The following is a 26,963-nucleotide window of genomic DNA, read 5'->3' as shown; positions in this document are numbered from 1 at the left end:
TACCCCTCAATCCCCCTCCATCCCCCAGGCCAGCACACAAGTAATCAGCACTGCGGCAAGGGGAGGCTGGGTGGGGAGTTGGGGCAGGGGGTGGGGAGGGAAGAGTGGGAGGGGAGGCTGGGGCCAGACCCATCTGTATCCTCAAATGTGTGTCTCTGCAGATCCATGGAAGGGTATCAGAACAACAGACTTCCAGAAGTAGGCTTGGGTATCAGAGGGTACAGGCATTTTAAATGAATCTTGACAGACATTGCCAAACCACCCTCCAATAACCCTGCACAAACCCATTCCTGTCGATAGAACACACACTCCTACACCCTTGTCAATTCTATCAAACTTTTCAATCTCTGACCACCTGACAGGTGGAAAAAGCCAAGAGTGTAATTTGCAATTTTTTTACATTAAAAAAATATTTTTTTTTGAGAGTGTGTGTGCATGCGTGTGTGTGCACACAAGTCGGGGAGGAGACAGAAGGAGGGAGGGAGAGAGAATCTCCAGTGGGCTCCACACCCAGTGCTGAGCCTGACTCGGGGCTCGATCTCACAACCGTGAGATCATGACCTAAGCTGAAATCACGAGTCTGATGCTTAAGTGACTGGGCCACCCCAGGCGCCCCTGCAATTATTTAATAATGTGTGGTTAGGTGTATTTTTCATATTTGTTAATCATTTCTATTTCCTGTGAATTGCCTTTTCATGGTTTTTGCCCAATGTAGTCGGTTGAATAGTGAGCCCCCCAATTCATGTCTCTCCAGAACCTCAGAATATGACCTTATTTGGAAATAGGGTCTTTGTGGCTATAATCAGTTACGATGGGGCCCCTGAATGCAACCCTGGGAGCCCTTATGAGTGGAGGGGCCACACCCAGAAGAAGGTATCTGAGTAGGGAAAGGGTCCCTCCTGGGGCTGTCAGAGGGAGCAGGGCCCTGACAACAGCCTGGTTTTGGATTTCGGGCGTCCAGAACTCTGAGAGAATAAACTTCTGTTGTTCTAAGCCACCAACTTTGTGGTACTTTCTTACGCCGGCCCCAGGAAAATAATACGCCCAGTAAAAAACCTGATAACCTAGTGATACATAAGAATTCTCTCCACACTAATGAATTAGTCTGGTCTATGAAATTACACGTAACCCATGTGCAAGGCATAAGGCATAACTACACAGTAGACACCCACCCAGGACAAGCAGGGAACCAATGACTTCCCATTGACCTGTGTGCCCTTCTCCAACTCTCCCCACTTTCCTCCAGGGAGGAACGCCTGAACCACAAATCAGAATTTTGTGTTTCTGCTTCCTTTGCTTAAAAAAAAAATTTCATTGCACATATATGTGAGCCAAACAAAATATGGTTTTGCTTCGATTGCTTTTGAATTTCTTAAAACGGAACTCTACCCTATGGGTCCTCTGAGAGCCAGCACAGCATTCTGCCTCTCAGGCTCATGCCCGTGTCACACGAGCTCCAGGCCCACCTGCACTGTTGTCCGGTAACGCCGTCCTACGATTTCCCCGCTCCGTCCCAGTCTGCCGGCTCCACACAACTGATGCGTCCCTTCTCCAGCTGACGGACGCCTGGGGCCGTTTCCAGATTTCTCTGCTCGGTTAGTGTGGCCCTATCTCCTGGTGTGTACGTGTGACAGCTTCTCTCACACAGCTGGGGGAGGGACTGCTAATTAGCTGAGTACATGCACGGTCCACCTAATAAAACACTGCCACGTGGTCTTCCACAGTGGCTGTACCTGGACATACTCCCATTACAATACATACATCCTTCCCACAAAATGAGCTCTTTAGAATTCTGACTTTCCACAAATTAACAAAACTGTTTCAAGAGACCATATTCGGGGGCACCTGGGTGGCTCAGTCAGTTACGCATCCAATTTCAGCTCAGGTCATGATCTCACAGTTCATGAATTCGAGCCCTGCACCGGGCTCACTACTGTCAGCCCAGAGCCTGCTTCAGATCCTCTGTCCCCCTCTCTTTCTGCCCCTTCCCCACTTGCGCTCTCTCAAATAAATAAATAAAATGAAAAAATAAAAAACAAGTAGAAGTAAATAAAATAAAGAGACCATATTTAACAATTCCTAGACAAAATGCGGAAGGGATTCTCTCCTGGCACTTTAACTTGTGCTGATCGATGGATTAAAACAAAAAACAAACAAAAAACTTGGGGCGCCTGGGTGGCTCAGTCAGTTAAGCATCCAACTTCAGCTCAGGTCATGATCTCACAGTTCCTGAGTTCAGGCCTCACGTGGGGCTCTGTGCTGACAGCTCAGAGCCTGGAGCCTGCTTCGGATTCTGTGTCTCCCTCTCTGTCTGCCCCTCCCCCATTCATGCTAGTGCTCTCTCTCTCTCTCTCTCTCTCTCTCAAAAATAAACAAACATTACAAAAAATAATTAAAAAAACTTGAAAACAGCTGATATAATGTCAATACCATGGTTTACACGTAGGAAAGAAATTCTATGAACTGCAGTGGCCCAGGGTTTTGGTTCTGTCAGTGTGTATTTCATCAACGTTTGGTGTATGTGACATACTTGATAAAACACAGGAAATGTGGGAGTGTCAGGACGACCTGGGGCTGCAGACATGCCGAAGTCAGAAGGCTGCTGTTTTTGAAAATAAACTTGCGGCAGGAGAGGACCAAACAAAGCGTGCTCGTAGCCGCAAAATGAGACCCGGGAGTCAAATCCCAGCACTGACAGGACAGGAGGCCCAGGGCAGGTCCAGGGCAAGTCCCCTCCCGGGCATGTAACTGCCCTGCTGGTGTCAGGGGAGAGGTTCACCAAAGTGATCTCAAGCAGGCACGCCCCTCATCTCTATTACAGGTCTTGACGGAAACTGACATGTGCCTCAAGCCACCCTCTCGTGTCTGTTTAAAAACTGTTCTCATGGGGCGCCTGGGTGGCTCTGTCGGTTAAGCGTCCGACTTCAGCTCAGGTCATGATCTCACGGTTTGTGGGTTCGAGCCCCGCGTCGGGCTCTGTGCTGACAGCTTGGAGCCTGGAGCCTGCTTCGGATTCTGTGTCTCCCTCTGTCTCTGCCCCTCCGCTGCTCGCTCTCTCTCTCTCTCTCTCTCTCTCTCAGAAATAGATAAACATTAAAAAATAAATATATTTTTTAAAAAGTCTCTTTACAGCCTCCTCTGTAATTCAGAGTCAGTTACTTATATAGTGTTTAACTGACACTACAATTCTTTCTCAAATGAAAATTAATTCCTGGGTTCTATCCTGCAAATAAAGATAACTGATTTTTGCAAGAAGCAAAGTATAACTTTGGTAGCAACCTAGCAACACATGTAAGTCTGGAGTAGTGCTCATTAGGCATATGTCTCGTTCACTTGAATCTAGTTACTGAAGGAATTATTCAATTAGAATGAACACTATTCCCATTTTCCACAGTTCTGAAAAGTCCTTAATAACTAGAAATGTCTACAGAAATCATACAGGAAAAAGATTTCACAAGAGAAGAAAGTCGCAGGTGTCAGAAAGCTGTACAAAGTAAGGTAAATTATAAAGATTATGAATTAGGGTACGTCTCATTTCCTACAGAAAAACAAACTTTTCCTAAATTTTGGTCAATAAATGTTCCACAATATCCACCGGGAACCAACAGTGGCCCCCACACCCCGGCCACACGTCTCTGGTCCTCTCCTGCCTGCTGGTCCCATCAGTCAGGGTGCTCCCAGCAACCTCTCCCCTCCCCCGCCTCGCAGTAACGTCTGCCCTTCCTGCCGCCCCCACACTCTCCGGCTCCCTCTGCCTCTGGAGCACCAGTCTCCTGACCCTTCCACACCGGCCACTCCTTTGCTAGACGCCTCCCCCCTCGGCAGCCTGTAAGCGTTCATGTGCCCCAGGCCTCTGTCCTCGGACCCTGGCTCTCCTCCTCGCTGGCCCCAGTGCCAAAGCTACAAGGACCACCTCATCAAGCCGCACCTGCAGCCCAGACCAACTCCCGGACCCCCCTCCCGAGCCTGTTTCGCTCTACTGCGCCCCCCTCCGTAGACACTTCAGTTGCTCCAGCTGCTCTAGTTACAAACGCTGGGTGCCATCCTTCACGTTCTCCACAGTCAAGCCACCAGCTAATCCCTCCGCCTCTACCTTCCAAACGTGCCCCTGTGCACCGGCTCCTCCCTCCTTCCTCCTGCGCAGGCCAATACCGTGCCTGGCCTGCATGTTTTCCTCTCACCCTACGTCTGCCTGGGACACCTGCCAGAGCGCTGCCCGTAACGGGGAACTCTGACATCACCCCCTTGCTCGCGGCTGCCCGCTGCCTGCCCCCACCCTCTCCTCTGCACTGTGCCTCTGCCCCGGGCCTGGGAGCCATACGGGCCTCTCGCGGTTCCCGAAACCCGCCTGCCAGGCCAGTTCCCTCTGCCCAGGGCACTCTCCCCGCACCGGCCACTGACGGCCTCGGGGACGCCAGCCCGCATCAGCCCTCTTCCCATGATGCTAGTGTGTTGTTCTTCACAGTACAAGCTGCTACCACACAGTATGTCTGCGTGTTAATCACCTCTTCCCACTGGAAGGTGAACCTTACCACCGAACCCCCGGCTCCCAGAACGGTGCCCAGCACGCAGCAGGCGTGCAGTGAATATTTGTTCAAGAAATGGACAAACATTCGAGGGTTACTGTACCACTGACTGTTTTCAAAGTCTGTCCTCTGCTCCCAACATCTCTTTCTAATTTACAGATAAGGGATCTGATTTCTGCCACATGCACAATACAGACCTGTGCCAAAATAATCGAGGTATGAAAAATGTTAAATCTGCATCTCTCTCCAAGACAGACAGCTGCACTTCAATACCGCAGGATGAATTACCCTAGTGAAGTGGTGACTATGTCCCAGAGCTGCTTAAAAGATGAGGCAATCCCAGAAGATTTTGAGGACATTTCCTGGGACAAAAGAAAATTTCTACCTTTTTTGATAATCAGTCTTCATTTTTTTGGCATCCCAAGGGATAGTCAATCAAAGCAATGGGGAAATGTTAATTACACAAATCAAAATGGGCAAAAACAAATAAAGCTTGACTGTGACTTAAAGTCAGATGAAAACTGCTATTTACTCCTGTCTTCTCTCTTTGTTCCTCTTAGAACAGTCGTTTCGAACGCTATTCTGTGACAAATTACACCTGGACTGAGCAGCAGGCAGGGGAGACAGGAGGGCCGGGCACCTGCAGCGTGATCATCGGGACCTGACTTTTGCAGTGGCTGCACGTGGCCTCCCGGTACTTGCAGGCCTTTTCCACGTGGTCACGCAGGTCTCTTCTCAACACTTTCTCTTTGCAGTCAGCGCGGACACACGACAGCTCTTCAAACTGGCAATCATTCTTTAAATGCACCTGTAAAACAAACGCTTCGAAATTCTTAATCGGCAGAGAAATTCGATCGGAAAGACCAGATTCCAGCCTCTACGCAGCTAACTCCTCCAGAAATGTTTCCATCCGCCACCAGACTAGGTTTCACAGAGAAGGGTGGCAAACATACTGGGAGACGATGAATTTCATATTCTATTTAGCAATTACTCAAACTATACTGCTTTTCAAAGGAGCAAGCCGACTCTCCTTCCTGGGCAAATGAATGGTTATCTGCTAAGGACTTTGTTTTATTCCAATTCAAATATCCTGGGGCGCCTGGGTGGCTCAGTCAGTTAAGTGTCTGACTCTGGTTCAAGGCATGATCTCACGGTTTGTGAGTTCGAGCCCTACGTCAGGCTCTGTGCTGTCAGCATGGGACCTGCTTCAGATCCTCTGTCCCCCTCATTCTCTGCCTCTCCCCCACACTTGCGCGTGTGCACACGCTGTCTCTCTCTCAAATACAAATAAACATTTTTTAAAAAAGTCCAATTCAAATATCTTCCAGGATAAAATATGATGCTAATCAAAAGACGTAAGATGTTGAGTTTCATGATTTAAAAAAAAAAGAGAGAGAGAAAGTTTTAATGAGCCTTCCAAAATTAAAATATCAGTTCAGATTTCTTTCCATTCTAAATAGGCTGGGGGTGTTTAAAAACCAGTTGGCAATTCTGCCAACGTCATAAAAATAACACTCGGTACCCAAGCGGCTTGGGCCGCCTTCATGTCTGGTTGTGTTTTGGACATCAACGTAAACGTGGTCTTTCTGGTGCACACCAGCCTGCACGCTGGGGAAGCGCCTTCCTCACAGTAGGCCCGACCCTGACCCCCACCGCCCCGGGGACTTACCAGCAGGTGTCCCAGGGTCAACTGCTCCGTGCAGCCCCCGCCCTCGTTCCTGCAGTAGATCTGAAGAGCCAGAATCTCTCTCTTGCAGCAATTATCCTTAAACACCTGAAATGGAATGACGGTTGTCTTAGAGGATTAATGTTTCTTCATCTCCACACGCTGCCACTTCAGACAAGGCAAGACCACTTTAAAAAAACCACCAGAGCATCTCTTAAGTGGACCTCAGGAAGCATTAAGGACTATCTTAATTTCTAATTTCTAAAGTAGAATGAAGGAGCTGTCCCCACTAAGAGACACAATTTAAATAATACAACCTCAACTACCTTCTTTTATTAGATAAGCCAAAAGAAAACAAGTTCCACTGAATAATTAAAGATCACTTTGGAGCATCCAAACATTTTGAATGGACTCTGATGTAACTTCAACTTCAACTGCCCTGGGGGCACACCAGGACCGGGTTCATATTTGACTCTGGAGACTTCCAGGAGTCAACTCTGTGGGGGACAGCTATGGGTGTGGGTGGCAGGACCCACTACGACTCAGGCCTTTTCAGATCGCTTGCTAAAAAAACACCAAATTTGGGGCGCCTGGGTGGCTCAGTCGGTTAAGTGTCCGACTTCGGCTCAGGTCATGATCTCACGGTTCATGAGTTCAAGCCCCGCGTCGGGCTCTGTGCTGACAGCTCGGAGCCTGGAGCCTGGAGCCTGCTTCGGGTTCTGTGTCTCCCTCTCTCTCTGCCCCTCCCCACTCACGCTCTGCCTCTCTGTCTTAAAAATAAATAAAACATTTAAAAAAATTAAAAAAAAAAGAAGCAGCAAAACTACTGTAAAAGATCACACTCTGCAGATGGTTTAGAAAACATTTGTTTTGGTTCTTTCTCCTAAGGCTATGTCGCTCATAACTCATTTTTCACCAAAAAGGGGGCAGCATTAGCCAGCCACTGAAACAAACTCTTTTAAATAAATACTGCAAAGATGGAAGTTAATCCAGTAATGAAAATGTTTCCCCCTTTTAAAAATTTTTTAATATTTATTTATTTTTGAGAGAGAGAGAGAGAGAGAGAGAGAGAGAGAGAGAGAGAGAAGGAGGGAGGGAGGGAGGGAGAGAGAGACAACTATAGCATGAGCAGGGGAGGAGCACAGGCACAGGGAGACACAGAATCTGAAGAGGCTCCAGGTTCTGAGCTGTTAGCACAGAGCCCCATGTGGGGCCTGAACTCACGAACCATGAGATCATGACCTGAGCTGAAGTTGGGTGCTTAACTGACTGAGCCACCCAGGTGCCCCGAAAATGTTTCCCTTTGAAAATGAAACCTTCCTTCAATTTTACTTTTCCTTTAGAGAATAAGCATCCTCCCTCCTTCTAGTAACAGAGTCTATACCATCTTAGTCTTCAGGCATTTCTAAGAAACTCCTCTATATGTTACTGTTCTAGAACAGTAAACAAAACAAGGATCTTAACATGCCTTTCTCAACTCCACAGGCAAAGAAATAGAATCAACAGCTGCTATGAGTTAAAAATAAAGTAATTTGGAGTCAAATCTAATCCTTTATAAACATGACTTTTTAAAAAACACACTAAAGTCACCAAACAGGTATTTTTAGCCAGTAAGAAATAAGTTTCTTTTTTGTGGCATTAAGTTCCCTAAGTCATTTGAGTTCAACATTACAGATAAAAAACATAGGTTGGAAACATCAAAACAGTGAAAGGACAGAATCTTAGGGCTGAGCTTATTTACTGTCACTGTCCCAGGGTACGAATGTGGAGCCTGAGGCCGCACCGTGACCGCAGAGGCTGATCCCGGGCTCCGGACCCCACACTCCCATGAGGACCCAAGGCATCAGTCGGCATTATTTAAGATGCTCCAACAAAACCAGATCAATGCCACTGAAAACTAGGGCTAGTAACTCTGAACAATGAAACAGACAAGTCTGCTGTTTGAACCTCTTCTCTCAATCACCCAGGTCCAATCCATGTTCACAAGTTAGTGACCCTGCAAGGATAAGGGGTAGAGTTGAGGGACGTGTTTTCCTAACAGCCCCCTCCCTTTTGCTGACTGCAATCTGGAGCAGCCAGTAATCGCTGAGGAACACAAGGTACGTGCACATTTTGCCCGTTCTGTCTCTCAACTGTCCAGGGACTTATGCTGGGGGCCCTAGCTCTGGATCCCCACGTCACCGCACTCACCTGGGCCGCCCTGACGACAAACCCAATATGTAAAGTGCTCTGGGCAGGAAAACCCCAGAGCAAGAATTTTACTGTGCAATTTAATGACCGACATTTAAAAAATTGGTAGGTTCATCAATCAAAATATCAGTACCACACAATTTTACTGATATTTTAAGTACTTTAAGAATGAGTCTTTTTTTTTTTTTTTTTTTTTCTCAACGTTTATTTATTTTTGGGACAGAGAGAGACAGAGCATGAACAGGGCAGGGCAGAGAGAGAGGGAGACACAGAATCGGAAACAGGCTCCAGGCTCTGAGCCATCAGCCCAGAGCCCGACGCGGGGCTCGAACTCACGGACCGCGAGATCGTGACCTGGCTGAAGTCGGACGCTCAACCGACTGCACCACCCAGGCGCCCCCGTTTCTTTTCTTTTTTTTTTTTTTAATTTTTTTTAACGTGTATTTATTTTTGAGACAGAGAGAGACAGAGCATGAATGGGGGAGGGTCAGAGAGAGAGGGAGACACAGAATCTGAAACAGGCTCCAGGCTCTGAGCTGCCAGCACAGAGCCCGACGCGGGGCTCGAACTCACAGATAGTGAGATCATGACCTGAGCCGAAGTCGGCCGCTTAACCGACTGAGCCACCCAGGCGCCCCGAGAATGAGTCGTTTCAAACCAAAAGTGTGCCTAGCAGGGTCTGACAATGCGTAGATGACCAGAGGCGCTGTGGTGGGGATCCGAGCCCCAGGAGGGAAGCTGGTGGGAGGCCCCCGCTCAGTCCTCTGAGAGCGTGCACTGAGGTCGAGAGCTTTCGCTGGCACACCTAATCACGTGGGGAGGGCAGGGCTGAAATCCTGCATCCGTCTAAGGACTTGGAGATAATGCGCAGGGGGCAGGCAGACAGCAAGTCCCGCGGAGCCCCGAGACCTGCGCTCTAGGAGCCGAACCCCAGCTGTCTGGGGCAAAGGCCCGAGAGGTGCATCTCTGTGTTTCACTTATACCTCCCGGAGTCTCAGGAGGTGGTGCCACTACCATCACAGGTGAGGAGACAGGTTCAGAGGGTGAAGCACCTGGCCGAGGTCACCCGGCTGAGCAGCCGCTGTGTGTGTCCAGTGCCCATGTGACACAGTTCCTGCCTGGCTCCTGCAGCACCGCCCTGACACCCCGAGATACGGTCAGCGTGCCCGGAGCCCTGGATGCAAACTATATGCACAGTACTACGTGAGCAGTTGACACGAGAATTTCTTAAGCCCCCAAGGATACCTTATCTTTGATGATGCCTTCTTGACACGCGGTACATTTTGGGCTGGAGGAGCTGAGGGGAGAACACACAGCAAAGACATTAGACAGAGCGCAAGTCCTGTTCTCACGTGCAGCATTACGGCCAAGCATGCTGTGCGGAGTTCAGACCGGTGGCCAGAGCTCCGGGATGCCATGCTCTACTGGCTTCAAGTATCAAGCCACAGAAGAAAAGGGCTAAATTTTTTTGACGGTGATTTTTCATAAGGAAGTTTTTAAGCAGAACAGCTTAGATCAGTCCCACTTGGAAAGCCCCTTTCAGTTAAAAGTGAAATTTTATTTCAGAAACCAAAACTAGCTCTCCGTGGAGGAGCTCTTCCGTGTGAGCATCCACAGCTTATTGGGAGGGCCTACAAACGGTCTTGCTTTATGAAAACGGCCAGTACTTTCTCCATATGTTATTTTCCTTCACGATACACTGAAAAGCCAATGCAATTCTGCAGTTAACAGTGCAAGAATCTGAAACTGACCCTGTGTATGAAAACCGTTCATCCACTACATCATTCTTGTCCCCAAACGCAGGACACGAGCCACTGCTCCCCCGCTGCCCATTTTTGGACTTGATTCTAACTGCATCTTGTGTCTGGAAACCACCTCCTAGATATTAAAAATAAAACTAAGTCTGACCCTCTTTACGTCCACGGCCCCTGCCCGAGACAGGGAGTCAGCGGAGGCTTTGGGAAGGAGGGGGCGGGGTTGACAAGTATGTACCGGGGCCGTGGGCAGAGTGGGGAGGTTCCACAAGCCTGGAAAGCCAGGCAGGAAAACTGAGTGTTGATGGGAGACTTAATGTGTTTTTAAGTAAAAGGTCATTCATGTAGACTATACTAATATGAAGCTTGTGCTAAATTGCTTTAATCATATGAATCTTTTTATAGCCATAGACCCAGAGCTGAGTAGCATCCGGATAGGATCCCCTGACACCTGCAAAAACATGGAGCAGGACGAGAGCCAGGAGCAGAAAAAGGAGGGACACCAGAAGAGGAACAGCCCTCTGGATGCTCTGCCCCAGGAGCCCCTGCCCCCCACGGCCAGCAGCCCTCCCCCCCGGCCCGGAGCTGCAGTCCAGGTGTCTGCGTTAAGAGAAATCAGGTGCTCTGAGTCTACGCGGCCATCACTAAGCTGGACTCAAGAGCCGTTTTCCCCACAAGCAGGGGAAGCGGAGTTCACCGTCCACAGTATGTGGATAAGACCACAGCCGGAAGTGGCCAGGAGGAGGAGGACAGGGAGGGAGGCTGCCTGCTGTGTGATTCTCAAGGGCCCTGCCCTCAGTGGTGAATCAGGAAGAGAGGAGTGGGCAGACTTCCCAGGCCCCTGTGCCCTGGCAGCGGAGACCAAGTCTGAGAGCATCCTGCCATAACCCCCAGTGCCCGGCACGATGACCAGAAAATACCGGGGGATGAACCAAAATGCTTTCTCGGACAAAGTTATTTGTGCTGTAGAACTCCAGTCCGCCTCTCCAGATTCCCTGAGTGATTCTAAAATGGCACCAACATTGACAAGGGCTTCCAAGGGCTCATGCGTGCTTTGCTTACACTTGCTGGGTGAGTGTGGGCACACTGGGTTCCTAGCTAGGTTCCCATCCTGCTGGCCCCGTCCTCAGTCTCTGCCCCCCACCCTGAGCACCTGCACTTTGAGGGCTCCTTCGGCCTTTGCTGATGGGCGTGTCTCCTGTACGGAGCCGTGAGCTTCTGGAGCAAAACTCAGCAACGCAGGTGGGGGGCGGGGGGGCATCAGGGCACCAGGGCCAGCGTGGTGAGTGCCATGAGGAAGGTGGCAGGTGCGGGAGTGACTGCTGAGAGGTGCTCGTGGGGAGAGGAGACAGCAGTCTGGGGGACGGGGCTGGGTGGTCCAGGCCGCGCGTCACAGAAGCCTTGGAAAACCCAAGCACGACGTCCTCTTGGCTTTCCCTGGATGATCACGGGCCGGGCTCAGAGAATTTTATTTGGGTTTCTTCAGAGCTTTTAACCTTTACAGAGTTTACTGTTTGGGGAAGTGAAGAAGGGGGCGGGGGAGAGACCGGAGAAGCCCAAGACGCGGCGAGGGCCGACGCGGGCAGCAGGACCCACCTCAGCAGGGCCGCCATGCAGGTCTCACAGAACCGGTGTCCGCACTCCGTCTGCTTCGGGTTACACAGCACCAGGCGGCACTTCTCGCACTTGTACTTGTCCTCCACGGTCTTCACAAACCTTTCTTTGTAACCTCCTTGCTCGGGGACGAACACGGACGTCCCGGCGCCGCGGTCAGGGTGCAGCTTCAGCGGCGGGTTCGTCTGCAGTGTGCCGGGGGATTCCATCTTTTTACTTGGCTCCATGTCAGGAAGGAGAGATTCTGCGGAAAAGCAGCAGCACTTAGTAAAACGTGTCACGTCGTCCTGCGCACGAAGCAAGAAACGTGGCTTTGGAAACGGGGAAGTGCCTGAGAGCCGAGGGGGCTTCTCCAGGTCACCGACCTCACAGGGACCCTCCCGACTCGAATGTGTGACGGGAACGAGCTTGAGCAAGCGTGCCTCTCTCCTTCCCACTCCACCCACCGTTACTGTTAACGTGACCGTTCAAAAAGCTTCTGAAGGCATCAGTTGTGTCTCTAAAGGTTCTCTGAAATACAGGTGGCACTTTGCTGTGCTGTAACTTAAACGTGTAGGTGTCAGTCCGACATCCTGGCCAAAGCAACGGCCATCCCCAGCCAATTTTACTTCTTGGTTAGCCTCACTGCCGAGGACAGTCCCCGGGGCGTGACTCAGGCATGGCCTGCCGTCGTAGTGGAGCCTGTGCTGGGAACAGCGCCGCCCCTCCAGCAGCAGCAGGTACTGTCCGCCTCCTCATGCTGCTCTTCCCCCCGAGCAGACCCCACAGACCCCACGAGGCACCCACAATGCTCCGATCCGGGCGCACCGTGACCGGCACCTGCTTTCCACCGGCCCGGCCCACCTCACCAGCCCTGCGCCAACATGGCCCCCCGCTGCACACGCCGGAGCTTCAGGGTTGCACCCCCTGTGGATATGCAGGCCTTCCGTGCCTGGGGGCGGAGCTGGCAGAGGGGACATGGGGACTGAACGGGTCTCCAGTGCCTGTCTGGACACGCTCTCCTAGTGCATAAGGTCGCAAGTGTGGTGGGTTCCCACCTGCCAGTTCCCGTCAATGGGCAAAAGAAGCATTTCCTGGATATGAGCCACCAAGACCCCTGCGTGCATGGACCCGCCAGCTGAAGCGCATGGTAGCACGTCCGGCCAACCTGCGGAGCAATGTCCTTAAGACTCACCAGGTCGGGGCACCTGGCGGCTCAGTCAGTTAAGCATCCGACTCTGGAGTTTTGGCTCAGGTCATGATCTCACAGTTCATGGGATCAAGCCCTGAGTCAGCGCAGAGCCTGCTTGGGATTCTCCCTCTCCCTCTCCCTCCCTCTCTCTCTCTCTCTCTCTCTCTTCCAGCTCGTGCTCTCTCCCTCCCTCTCAAAATAAATAAACCTTTTAAAAACCCAAAAAAACCTCACCAGATCTCTCAAAAGGACACCGTGTTCTTGCTCGATCCATTTATTTCTGCTACTTACAAAAATAAGGGCCAAATTCCTTCTACTTACAAGGCCCCGGGGTCTGTCCCCCATCGCCTTCCCCTCTCTTCTTAGTGCCAGGCCGCCACGAGCCAGTGTGGGGGCCCCCAGTGCACCCTGGGTTTGCTGGAACGAGCCCTCACGCCGGGCCGCAGGGTGCGGGTGGGGAGCCCACTCCCCGGAGCCTTGTTCTGCCTCATGTGGGGCTGGAAGAATGAACGTTTCACAACCCGGGACATATGCAATGCCAGCAGCCTAACATCTGACAGATAAATGAATTAGTGTTCTAGCCACACTCGGGCTAGTTTTAATAAAATAGAACATCACTGTGGTGAAGTGTGGGAGCCTCCTGTGAAATCCATCTATTTATGAAAACAACAACAAAGATTTTAAAATGACCTCAAAAGGCCAGCAGCCCTTTGCTCACGAATTTGTTGATCAGAATCCTGTTCATGAAGACGCTAAGCGGGAGGTGCCTGGGGCTCGCTCTGCCCGTCAGAGACAATGGTTGTCCAGGAGCCGATCCGCTGCCACCTGCGACGGCTGGTGACCTCTCCCACTCCCCACCTCAGGCCCTTGCTTCTGCAGATGCTCTAGGTTGACCCCCGCCCCCGTTCCCGCGGACCGCACCTCCCCACCTTCTCCAGGGGGCTCAGCTCCGCCAACCCCACTCGCCCGACCCCTCTTGCCCTGTCTGTACTTTCTCCACGGCACTTCCCACCTTCCGACACCGCATGCGCATCGCTTACAGTGTCTCTCCTGCAGCAGAACCTGAGCTCCCCGGACACACGGGGTTTGTTGACGGAAAACGCCAGGTACCTAGAAGAGTGTCTGATGGGCAGAAGGCACCCGGTACACATCTGCTGAGCTAATCACGGAGGGAAAGGTGAGGTGTGAGCCATTAGTACCAAGCTGTGTTTCTATGACAACCGACTCTTCCAGGAAAAGAAAACTCCTCGGCTTTTGGATATGGTCTTGGAGATTCTAGCCTTGAAAACTCCTTCTTGGCTTATAAACAATTTGTGACTTTGGTATCTTAGCCAATAGTGCTTAGGAAGCTATGTGTTCAATAAACAGTCTGTAATGAGAAATACTTGATTCTTTAAAGGTGAACTTCCTATTTCGAGCCTGAGAGACAATTCACTTTGGATCAAACTAATGATAAATGATGTCCATTTACCTACAACATGTCATAGTCTGTATAAACAAGTATACAGTTTGGGATCTTTGGTTTTTGTAGGCCATCGAAGAGAAGTGAACAGATATGCAGAACGTATCCCAGGCACATCAAAGAAAACATCACAGCAGCCCTGTCCCGAAGGGCAGAGGCCAGCCCACAGCCGGCAGGCCTGTCGGGACTCACCTGTAACGCAGGGTGTCGGCGTGGGCATCTCTGTCTGCAATGGGCCACTGTGGGCCTCTGACAATCCTACCCAGCATCCCTGCATCTCGTCCCATGCATGCCCCATTCCTGATCTAGGTTGCGAACTGGAGAATGAGCCTTTGGGAAGGAGGGAAAGATGCCCCGCAGTGCTTACGCTGCAGGAGCCAGAGACCTCCTGTGCCTTGTATTCATAAGGGAAGAAAAAGAAGCATAAGACAATGGTCTAAACGTGTAATGTCCACAATAGGCAAATCCACTGAGACAGAAAACAGATTCATGACTGCGAGCGCTGAGGGAGGGGGAACATGTACTGATGGGCACGGGGTTTTCTGCTGGGGTAACGGAGGTGTTCAGGAACCAGACGGTGGGGATGGGTGCACGGCTCTGTGAATACACAACAACCCACTGAACTAGACACTTTATTCTTTTTTTAAATGTTTTAATGTTTATTTGAGAGAAAGAGAGAGAGAGAGAGTGAGCGAGCAGGGGAAGGGTGGGGAGGGAGAGAGAGAGACAGAAAGAATCCCAAGCAGGCTCTGCACTGTCAGCACAGAGCCCGATGCGGGGCTCGAACTCATGAACCGTGAGATCATGGCGTGAGCCAAAACCAAGGGTCAGATGCTCGACTGACTGGGCCACCTAGGCGCCCCTGAACCAGACGTACGAGGGAGCACTGTGAGATTTTCATTTATACCGTAACAGTACATGCCCTCAGAGAAGACAGCAAGCAACCAATACGGGGGAGTGAAGTGTGAAAAGCAAGTACCAGACCCCCTGACCTCGACGACCCAGAGGCAGACACTCCCTTCTGGGGTTCTGGGAGGGCGTACAGACATCCGGGAACGGCAAATGCACATAAAGAAAACTTGCCTTTCTTTTTCCCTCCACACAAACTGTGTTGCACATGCAAGTTGATCGACAGCTTCCTTTCGAAAGCAGCGCCGCGTTCTGACCGTTTTTCCCCATCAGCATATACAGATCTACGTCACTACCCTGAAGGGCTGCGTACAGCACTCCGCTGGACGCTTCACCATAGTTTATACAACCACTTCTACTAATGGACAGTTAGGCTGGTGCTGGTGCTTTGCGATTGTGAGCAATCTGCAGTGAACATTCTTGAACACCTATCTTCGCACGTTTAGGAAAGCTTACAGCGACAGAACTGCCGGGTCAGAGGTGATGTGTGTCTCACAGGACCGTAATCACGCCAAACACTTGTAAAAGGTTGCACATTACAGATTCCCTCCAATATTCACTAAACTAGTAAACAGATATCATTTCAGAGAACCACAGCCCATTTCACTCAAATGCTGACGCTTCCCACTTTACTCTGGCCTCAGCAGTGTTTTCTGGAGAGTGCTGCTGGCCACACGGTTGTACAAACTCCAGGGCTCCCAGCCTGCGAATGCCGGGGGGCACACCCACTGCCCTTCTACGTGGTAGGAACACCCTTCTCCAGGAGCAACTCTGCAAAGGCTGGCCAAACTAACCACATTTTATTTCATAAACACAACATACCCACAACAGCTCTGTTCCTCACACGTCAGGGACACAGGGATGAGATCGTCCCTGCCCTTAGAGAGTTTTCAGGGAGTCACAAAGGATGTGGGCACTCCAGGGTCAACAAACAGCAGACATGAAGAAACACCACCCAGGAGTTACAAAGGGCTGCAGATCTTCAAAAGAGAAAGATACCACCTCAGTTTCGGGGAGATCTGGGCTTCATGAATTGGACTGGTGGCATCATTTCAATTCCAACAGAAGAGAACAAGAAGGAGCAGCAGGAGACACAGCACAGGCAGGTGGTCATGGAGGGGAACCTGGTGTTAGGGGCTCTGGGGAGGAGCCAGCCAGGCAGGACACCTGGCACTGAGTGGCCTGGGTGGTAAGGCTGGCCGGCGTCCTTCGCTGCGGTGGATCCTTGGGCACAGCATTTATCCTCAGGGCCCCACTTCTTCTCTTCACCTGAAAAGCAGATACTACCCCTAACTGTCATAGTACTATCAGGAGTCACTGTAATACTGTATGTCACATCCGTCTGCATACAGAGAAGACACGTCCTCCCGCCAACAGCGGTCAGGGGGTCTGACAAGGATTGGGCTGTTTTCCTCATCTTACTTAGATAGCCCCCAAGCCTGGTTTAAAAAGCCCCTTCTCAGCAGTTAGACAAGGAAAGAGAAGAGAAGAGAAGAGAAGAGAAGAGAAGAGAAGAGAAGAGAAGAGAAGAGAAGAGAAGAGAAGAGAAGAGAAGAGAAGAGAAAGGAAAAGCAGAGAAAAGAAAAGGAAAGAAAAGGAAAAGAAAGAAAGAAAAGGCATCCAGATTGGAAAGGAAGAAGAAAAACTATTTCTGTTTTCAGAGGACATAACCTTATATATACAACTCACTTAGGTAATCAACTAAAAATGAGTTAAACTAATAAACTTATTTAGCAAAGCTGCAGAATAAAACATCAATATATAAAAGTCCATTTTATTTTTTTTATTTTTAAAGTTTATTTTGAGAGAGAGCGAGCGAGTGAGCGTGCATGGGGGGTGGGGGGGAGACAGAGAGGAAGAGGGAGAGAATCCCAAGCAGGCTCGCACTATCAGCATGTCGCCTGACGTGTAACTCAAACTCACAAACCATGAGATGACATCCTGAGCTGAAATCAAGAGACAGATGCTTAACCGACTGAGCCACCCAGGTGCCCCTCATATTCCTATGCACTGCAGTGAACAATCCAAAAATGAAGTTAAGAAAACAGTCCATTCATAATAGCATCAAAAAGAATAAAATATTCAGGGACAAATGTCAACTGAAGGAGGGCAAGATACCTATACTGAAAATTACAAAACACTTTTGAAAGACAGCAAAGATCTGAATAAATGGGAAGGCATCCCATGTTCATGGGCTGGAAGTCTCCACACTGCTGAGACAGTGACACTACTCAAACTGATCAAATGCGTCCCAACCTCTATTAAAATCCTAGCTGGCTCTTTTAGAAGAAATGAATAAGCTGAACCTAAAAATCAGATGGAAATTCAAGGGAGCCAGAATAGACAAAACAATTTCAACAAAGGACAGAGCTCGAAGATGCACGCTTCCATGTTTCAAAACTTACTACAAATTATTCAGGACACTATGGAATCGGCACTAGACATACATTATCGATGAGAGAGTGCTGAAAGTTCAGAAACAAACCCTCATGTTTGGGGGCAACAGATTTCTGACAAGAGTGCCAGGCCTTTCAACGGGGCACTCAGTGCCAGCGACCTCACTACTGGTACCGGACAAGGAAGGCCTCCTCCTGGGCATTCTCTTTCTGGCTCTTGAGGGCTGCACTGGCAGTTACCACCCCAGAGCTGCTTAGACATCCACCTCCCTCTCTCCCAGGTGAGCCACTTGGCACAGCTCTGGCACACAAAGTACTGTTGAAGGGAGGGTAGTGGGTGGTGGGTGGGTTCTAAGACCTCCCTGGCTGGTATCCTTCCTGCCTTTCAAATAAATGTATTAGATGATATTTGACACATAAAAAAAAAAAAGATTATATGTGGGGGTGCTTAGCTGGCTCAGTGGGTAGAGCATGCAACTCTTAATCTCAGGGTTGTGAGTTCGAGCCCTATGTTGGGCATAGAGCCTACTTAAAAAAGTTTTTTAAGAAGACTGTGTGCAATACACATGCAAGGCAAGAATACAACAACAACAACAACAACAACAACAACAAAACAGACTTCCCGAATCCACCGCCTACTTAACAGTCACCACCTACCCATGTGCTCCTTCCTCAGCCATCCTTCTGACTCTCTCCAGAAGTAAATGTCAGCCTCAACTTTCTATCTATAATCCTCTTGCTATCATATATATTCTTCTTATTTTTTTAAAAAAAATATTTATTTCTTTTTGAGGGAGAGAGAGAGCAAGCACAAGCAGGGGAGGGGTAGAGAGAAAGGGAGAGACAGAATCTGAAGCAGGCTGCAGGCTCCAGGTTCCAAGCTGTCAGTGCAGAGCTCAAACTCACTAAGTGTGAGATCGTGACCTGAGCCAAAGTCAGACACTCAACCGACTGAGCCACCCAGGTAGGTACCCTTCTTCTTAAACAACATACTTTCGCCTGTTTTTAATTGCACAGAGTGATACCATATCATATGTAGTCTTCTGCCATCAGCACTGTAAGTTTTCGCCCTTGTCTGCTCTGTGCAGGAGTTATGCTTCATTCATTTTCATGGCTGTATAATATTCTACAACTGACATATCCGTTTTTATATCACAGTTGCCAGTCTTTGCTATCATGAGAAATGTGCTCTGAATATTCTGGCACATCTGTTATGGAACCCTGCATAAGTTTCTCTAGGGTACGTGCTCTAGATCAGGGGATCGGAGGTTAGCAAACTATAGCCTGTGGGTTAAATCTAGCCAGTAGGCTGTTTTTGTTAGGTTACTGTTACTATTGCCTACTTCCTTGAGCCAAGGATGCATTTCAGATTTTTAAAGAGTTGAACAAACAAATGAAACCTAAAGATCCACAAAGCCTAGAATACTTACCAACTTGCCCTTCACAGAAAGAGCCTGCCAATCCCTCTCCTGGACTGGGCACCTAGAACGCAGAGGAACTGCTGATTTGCAGGTTGTATTCGTGGCCAGTTTACAAGCGAGGGCCCGACTGCTCTCCAAAGCAAAGCAGTGTAAACACTTCTATTAATCCACATCCTCACCAACTCTGGGAATCAGACCTCTTAGGTTCTGCCAACCTAGCAGGTATAATGGTCTCTTTTTTCTTACTCTAACGATTAAAAAGGTTTAGCATCTTTCATACCTTCGTGGGCCACTTATGTTTTTCCTTCTGTGAAATGCTTGATTGTGTCTCTGCCATTTTTTAATTGGGCCACTATCCTTTTTAGTACTGATGTGTGGGGATTATTCACATATTCCGACTAGTAATCCTTTGTTAGTTATATATACATGTCTTTCCCCAGTTTGTGGATGGCTTTAATGTTATTTATATCTTTAAATGAAGAGAAGTTCTTAATTTTAATGTATTCAAATTTTCCCGTATCTTGGCCTTTTAAAAATATTCAGATTATCTCATAGGTGATGCTGATGAAAAAGGCACTACAGTATATATTAAACTGAAAGAGAAAGCAGCTTCAACTCTATTATAAAGTCATTTTCAAAAGAAGAATATTCTGTTCAAATAAAACTAGCAAATAAGCCAGTAGGTCAAACACACTCACAACTGCTCAAGGGAAAGTTTTCCTAAACAAGAGTTTATTCAAGTCAGAAATGACATGAACCCCGAGCAGGGCCCAGTGGGGAGGCCCATGACCTTCTGTATCAATGAGATGGCCAATGGGGGCCTTAGCTGGCCCAAAGAAAGCAGGAGCACGACACCTCAACAGGTGCCAGGACTGGTGGACGGATGAACAGTCTCAGGTTTGCTCATGATCCCAAACTCTGCTAGCCATCAATTGTCACTATGAAAAGTCAGTTCTGATTTAAAGTGTGAGAATCACCTGACCACTTTCTAAAACAACTAGGACAATAGGGACGATGCCTTTAAGTCTTTAAACAAGACAAATACCCACCTATTATGTCCCAAGGAAAAGGGAGTTTGGATTTAGGAAAATCATCACTGGAGGCAGTTTTTCACAATCAATTCAGAGGTGGAGGGAGAATAATGAGCATTCCTAAAACTGGACAGTAATGTGATCACCTTGAGACCCCACACAAAGTCATGCAGATGGAGAAACCACTGAGGTGAATCTGCTTCAGTCCCTTCAAGCCCTTCAAGCTATGTACCGGGGGGGGGGGGGGGGGGGGGGGGGGGGGGGTTAGACACTACCTGATCACCAACGGAAACAAAAGTTGCCAATAGCAACATGGGAGGGTACCATTTTTACCAGAATGCCCTCTAACCAACAGGCACAAAACAAATATTAAAAACAATTTATCTTTGGGGCGCCTGGGTGGCTCGGATGAGCATCCGACTTCAGCTCAGGTCATGATCTCATGGTTCGTGAGTTCAAGCCCCACGTAGGGCTCTGTGCTGACAGCATGGAGCCTGGAGCCTGCTTCAGATTCTGTGTCCCCCTCTCTCTCTGCCCCTCCCCTGATCTCACTCTGTCTCTCTCTCTCCTCAAGAATAAACATTAGCAAAATTAAAAAACATAATAATTTATCTTTTATCTTGCTTACCTCCATAAGGCATCTTAAATCCTTTCTGAATCAGGTGTGGTGTACATAAATTTGGCAAACTCAAAGTTGGTCACAATGTTAAAAACAAAACAGTGAGCAATGTCAGTGAAAACAGCTGAGTAAGAAACTCCAAAAATCCATCCTTCGATAAAAGAAAAAAACTGGCAAAATCCGTCAAGGACAACTGTTTGCAACCTTAGAAACTAACCAAAAGCTTGTAACAATCAGAGGAACACTTAAGCATGAGAAACCAGCTGAATCTTGGTAAGAACAGTGAGCTCAGTGGCATTTTTTTCCTCTCCTGAATCCATGTGCCAGTACAGTGGCCTGGATTCTAACAGCCTGCAATTGCTGGTCAGATATCTGGCAGGAGGTGGGGGGAGAGTGGGAGAAGAACAGACCTTATATGCAAAGAATTTTGGTGGCTTAACTTACCTAGAAGACCAGCTCAAAGCATTTGACTTTACCTCAATAAACAGAACTCTTCCAATGCTAAGGTGGTTACTGTAGGGGGAGGGGGTGGTGATTACTGAAAATGTTTAGAGGCAAATTCATTAACAACCACTGCCTGGGGCAATCAATAACAATCAAGACAAATGAGAGATTAACCAAAATGTTGAAAAGGAAAGTTATGGGAAAAGGGCCCTAATAAGCTCCAATGTGTTTCTGGGAATCTAGAAGGTCACACAAATGCTGGGGGCTGCGTGCACGTTCAAGAAGGCCTGAGAAGGCTTTAAGCCTCTGGCTGACCTTCAAGTTCTGTACAGAGGAAGTGAATGGTAAGTAAGAGTTGTCAACTGCCCAGCTGAAATGTTGAAAGCACACCCCAACAAAAGTCACAAAGACCCCATCTGAAAAGACTGGGAGATAATTTTTGTTCCAGGCACTTACGGAAACCTCTGGCCAATCACTAGTTGACTCCTACACTAATGGAACAGGGACTTCAACGACCACACACGATAAAGAATATACACTTTACAGACTTAGCTCAAAAAGTCATTGCACAAGCAACAACAACAAATCCTGGGGAAAGGGAAGAATCTCATTTCCAGATCTGCCACATTATAATACGAAAAATTTCCAATTTTCAGCGAAAGATTACAAAGCATGCAAAGAAACAAGGAAGTATGGCCCATAACGGGAAAAAACAAGAAACAGAAGCTGTCCAGGAGGAAACCCAGACACACTAGACTCACAAAGACTTTAAATCAGTGTGCACATGTGTTCAAAGAGATCAAGGAAACCATGTGCCAAGAACTCAAAGAAACCATCAGAACAATAGCTCACAAAATAGAGAATTATCAATAAAGATAAATTTATAAAAAGAACCAAACAGAAATTCTGGGGTTGGAAAGCACAACTGAAACGAAAATTCACAACAGGGGCTCAACGGCAGAACATAGCAGGCAAGAGAAAGGACTGGAGAACCTGAAGATGAGTCAACTGAGTTTATCCAGGCTAAGTCACAGAAGGAAGACACAAAAAAGAAAAGTGAACGGAGCTTTAAAGGCCTGTGGGGCATCATCAATCACACCAACATACACGTTATGGGAGTTCCAGAAAGGGGAAGAGGGAGAGAAAGGGATGGAAAGAATATCTGAAGAGACAGTGGACACAAACTTCCCCTATTTGATGAAAAATATTAATCTGTGTACATCCAGGAACCTCAACAAATTCCAAGAAGGATAAACTGAAAGAGACTCACACGAATATACATTATGATCAAACTGTGGAGAAACAAAATTCTGAAAGCAGCAAGAGACAAGCTACTCCACATAAAAGGATTTCCTCAATGTGAGTAACAGCTGGCATCTCATCAGAAGTCATGGAGGATAGAAAATGCATGACATATTCAATGGAGTGTGAAAAAAAATTAACTAAGAATTCTGTATCTAACAAAACTATTCTTAAAAAATGAGGGAGACTCTCAACAAAATACTAGCAAATTGAATCCAACAGCATATTAAAGGTATTATATACCAAGACCTAGTGGGATTTATCCCAGGAAGGCAAGAGTGGTTCAATGTAAGAAAATCAATAAATGCAATAAACCATATTAATAAAACAAGGGAGGAAAAACACAATCATCTCAATGGAGGTAGAAAAAACTTCTGACAAATCTAACACCCTTTCATTATAAAAGCTCTTGCCGGAGAACTAGGAATAAAAGGGAACTGCCTCAACAAGATAAAGGGTACCTAAGAAAAAGTCACACTTAATGGTGAAGACCTGAAAGCTTTTGCCCTCAGAGCAGGAAGAACGGAAGGATGTATGCTTTCACCACTGCTATTCAACCTCATACTGGCAGTTCTAGACAGAGCAAGAAAAAGAAGTAAAAGGCATCCAAATAAGAAAGAAAGAAAACTATTTCCATTAACAGATTACACGATCTTATATATAGAAAATCCCAAAAAATTCACAAGAAAAACAACTAGAGCTAATAAATGAATTCATCAAAGTTGCAGGGTACAGGATTAACACAGAAGCAACAGTTGTGTGTCTGTAGAATAGTAATAAACAATCCAAAAGGGAAATTTAAAAAGCAGTTCCATTTACAATAGCATCCAAAAGAATAAGATACCTAGGAATAAATTAAAGCAAGGAGGTGAGAGATTTGTTCACTGAAAACTACAAAACAATTGCTGAAAGAAATGAAAGATGCAATTAAACAGCAAGACATTTGTTAGCTGCAAAACAAGTCTATATACATGAATTAGCAGACTTAATATTGTTACAGTGGCAATACTACCTGTGGTTAATTTTATGTGTTAACTGGACTGGACCATGGGGTACCTAGATATTTGGTCAAATATTATTCTAGGTGCTTCTGTAGGGGTGCTGGATGAGATTAACATTTAAATTGGTACAGTGAATAAAGCAGATTGCCCTCCCCAGTATGAAGGGGTGTCATCCATTCAGTCAAAGGACTGAACAGAACAAAAAGCCTGATTCTCCTCCAAGTAAGGAGTCTTTCTACCTGACTGCCTTCAAAAGGAGGCATGGGCTTTTTTCCCCGTTTTTGGACTTAAAAACTAAAATATCACAGCTCTTCCTGGATTTTGAGGCTGCTGGCCTTTGGACAGGAACTACATTCCTGGCTCTCGTGGTTTCAGGCCTGCAGACTCAGGCTGGAACTAAGCCACTGGTTCTCCTGGGTATCCACCTTGCCAACTCACTCTGCAGATCTTGGGACTTGCTTGCCTCCATAATTGTGAGAGCCAATTCCTTGTAATAAATACCTCTTTCTACACACACACACACACACACACACACACACACACACATACAGGTTCTGTTTCTCTGGAGAACTCTACCCTAAGCGATCTACGGATGCAATGTAATCCTTATCAAAACTCTAATGGCCTTTCTCTGACAGAAATGAAAAACTCTGATCCTCAAATTCATATGCAATTACAGGGGACCACAAAGAACCAAGACAATCCTGAAAGAGAAAAACAAAGTTGGGAGACTCACATTTCTCAAACTTATGACTTCAAAACCTACTACAAAACCACAGTGATCCTAACAGTGTAACAGTGGCATAAAAACGCACATATAGACTAATGGAATACAACTCAGAGTCCAGAAACAAACCCATACATCTATGGCTAAATGATTTTTGACAAGGATAGCAAGACCAGTTAGTGGTTAAAAAAAAAAAAAAAAGTCTCTGGGACAACTGGGTAACACTGGCAGAAGAATGGACTTATTAGACCCTCACATCATTCCATATACACAAACTAGGATCAAATGGGATTACCAACTAAAACGTAATAGCTAACACCTAAAATTCTTAGAAAAAATATTGGGGCAAATATTCATAATCTCGAATTTGGCAAAGACTTCTTAGATATGACACCAAAAGCATAAGCAACAAAAGAAAAAGTAGATGAAATGGACTTCACCAAGTTTGAAAACCTGTATTACATAAAAGGATGTTACCAAGAACGTGAAAAGACAACAAAATGGGAAAAACATCTGCCAGTTACATATCTAATAATGGCCTAATATCCCGAATATATACAGAACCCTTACAAGTCAACAACAAAAAGAGAAACAACCCAATTTAAGAATGTGCAAAGAATATGAAGAAGCATTTCTCCAAGGAAGATATAGAAATGGCCAACAAGTATACAAAAAGATGCTCAACATCTTTAGTCATTAGGAAAACACAAACCAAAACCACCATGAATTACCACTTCATACCAACCAAGATGGCTATAATTCTTTTAAAAAGGAAAAATAACAAGCATTGGTGAGGATGTGGAGAAATTCAAACATTTATACACTTTGGTGGAAACATAAAATGGTTTAGCTGCTGTGGAAAACAATCTGGTGGTTCCTGGAGCAGTTAAACATCGAATTGCCATAGGATCCAATAATTCCACTCTTACATATATACCCAAAAGAACTGAAAACAGGTACTCAGACATATATACACGCACGCACGCAGTAGCACTATTCCCAATGTCCAAAAGGTGGAAACAACCAAGATGTCCATCAACAGATGAATGGATAAACAACATGTGGTATCTTCACACAATGGAGTACTGTTTAGCCATAAAAAGAAATGAAGCAATGGTACAGGCTAAAACATGGATGAATCTGGAAAACATTACGCTCAGTGAGAGACGTCAAAACAAAAGAGCACATAGTGTATGATACCATTTATAGGGAATATATAGAATAGATGAGTCCACGCAGACACAGAGCAGACTGGTCATTGGCAGGGGTTGGGGAAGAGTAATGAGGACTCTACCTGCTTAATGGGTATGGGGTTTCCTTTTAGGGAATGAAAATGCTTGGAACCATGTACAGGTTGTGGACACACAACACTGTGGATGTACTAAGCAGCACTGAATTGCTCACTTTAAAATGCCTAACTTTGGGGTGCCTGGGTCGTTCAGTGGGCCGAGCGTCCAATTCTTGATTTTGGCTCAGGTCATGATCTCCCAGTTCATGGGTTCGAGCCCCACGTCAGGCTCTGTGCTGACAGCTCGGAGCCTGAGGCCTGCTTCGGATTCTGTGTCTCCCTCTCTCTCTGCTGCTCCCCTGCTCACCCTCTGTCTCTGTCTCTCAAAAATAATAAATAAGCATTAAAAAAATTTTTTTTAACTTAATGTTCAAAAAAAACTAACCATCATGAGACACAGCCACTAGGATGGCTATAATAAAAGATAATGGAAAATTCCAAGTGTTGGTGAGGATATGAGGAAACTGGAACCCTCATACACTGCTGGAAGGAACGTAATATGGCACTGTCACTGTACCAACCAAACAGTCAGTTGCTCATAAAGTTAACAGTTCCCATATGACCCAGATGTTCTCCGATGTATATAACCAAGAGAATTGAAAACAGATGTTTACACAAAGACTTGTAAACATATGCTCAAAGGAGCAAAATTCATAATAGACAAAAAGTATTAATAGCCCAAGGTGCCCAGCAAGAGATCAGCTAAACAAAATGTGGTATATCCATATATGTACTATTATTTCATCATAAAAAGGAGTGATATACGGATATATGCTACAATATGAGTGAATCCTGAAAACACTGTGCTATATAACAGAAATCAGAAACAAAAGGCCACATACCTTATGATTCCATTTATATGAAATGTCCAGAATAGGCAAAGGAAATTAGTGATTACCAGGGGCTGGGGCAAAGGGAGAATAATGGACATTAGCTTCTTTTTTTTTTTTTTTTTAAGGTATTTTTCTTAATGTTTATTTCTGAGAGAGAGAGAGAGAGAGAGAAAGAGAGAGAGGGAGAGAGAGAGAGAGAGAGAGAGAGAGAGAGAGAAACAGAGCATGAGTGGGGGAGGGGCAGAGAGAGAGGGAGACATAGAATCCGAAGCAGGTTCCAGGCTCTGAGCTGTCAGCACAGAGCCCAACACGGGGCTTGAACTCATACGCCGTGAGATCATGACCTGAGCCGAAGTTGGATGCTTAACTGACTGAGCCACCCAGGTGCTCCTGGACAGAAACTTCTTAGTGGTTACACTAGGAGTTTCTTTTGGGGATGAATGAAAATATTCTGGAATTAGATAGTGGTAATAGTTTATAACATTGTGAATATATTAAAAACCACTGAACTGTACTTTAAATGGTTTAAATGCTGAATTTTTTGATTAAAAAGTGTAACGTACTAGAATATAATAAGCACTCTCAACAACTGCAACAGAAAAACAATAG

At 46.9% G+C, this 26,963-nt stretch overlaps 1 protein-coding gene across 10 annotated transcripts in view; it reads right to left on the bottom strand.

Moving 5' to 3' along the window:
• The window catches only part of TRAF3 (TNF receptor associated factor 3), a 129,689-nt gene that overhangs the window by 23,029 nt on the left and 79,697 nt on the right, over positions 1-26,963 (bottom strand). For all 10 annotated transcript variants that reach the window (XM_045060565.1, XM_045060563.1, XM_023256082.2 and 7 more), the window contains 4 exons: positions 11,733-11,994; positions 9,628-9,679; positions 6,196-6,300; positions 5,167-5,334 (listed from right to left, as the gene is read on the bottom strand). In XM_045060565.1, the coding sequence (XP_044916500.1) occupies positions 5,167-5,334; positions 6,196-6,300; positions 9,628-9,679; positions 11,733-11,977 (570 nt within the window). In that variant the 5' untranslated portion in view covers positions 11,978-11,994. The remainder of the gene's footprint in view (positions 1-5,166; positions 5,335-6,195; positions 6,301-9,627; positions 9,680-11,732; positions 11,995-26,963) is intronic.

Source organism: Felis catus, chromosome B3 (assembly GCF_018350175.1).
Source record: "Felis catus isolate Fca126 chromosome B3, F.catus_Fca126_mat1.0, whole genome shotgun sequence".
Lineage (NCBI taxonomy): Eukaryota > Metazoa > Chordata > Mammalia > Carnivora > Felidae > Felis > Felis catus.
This window is presented reverse-complemented; position numbering and strand designations above follow the sequence as displayed.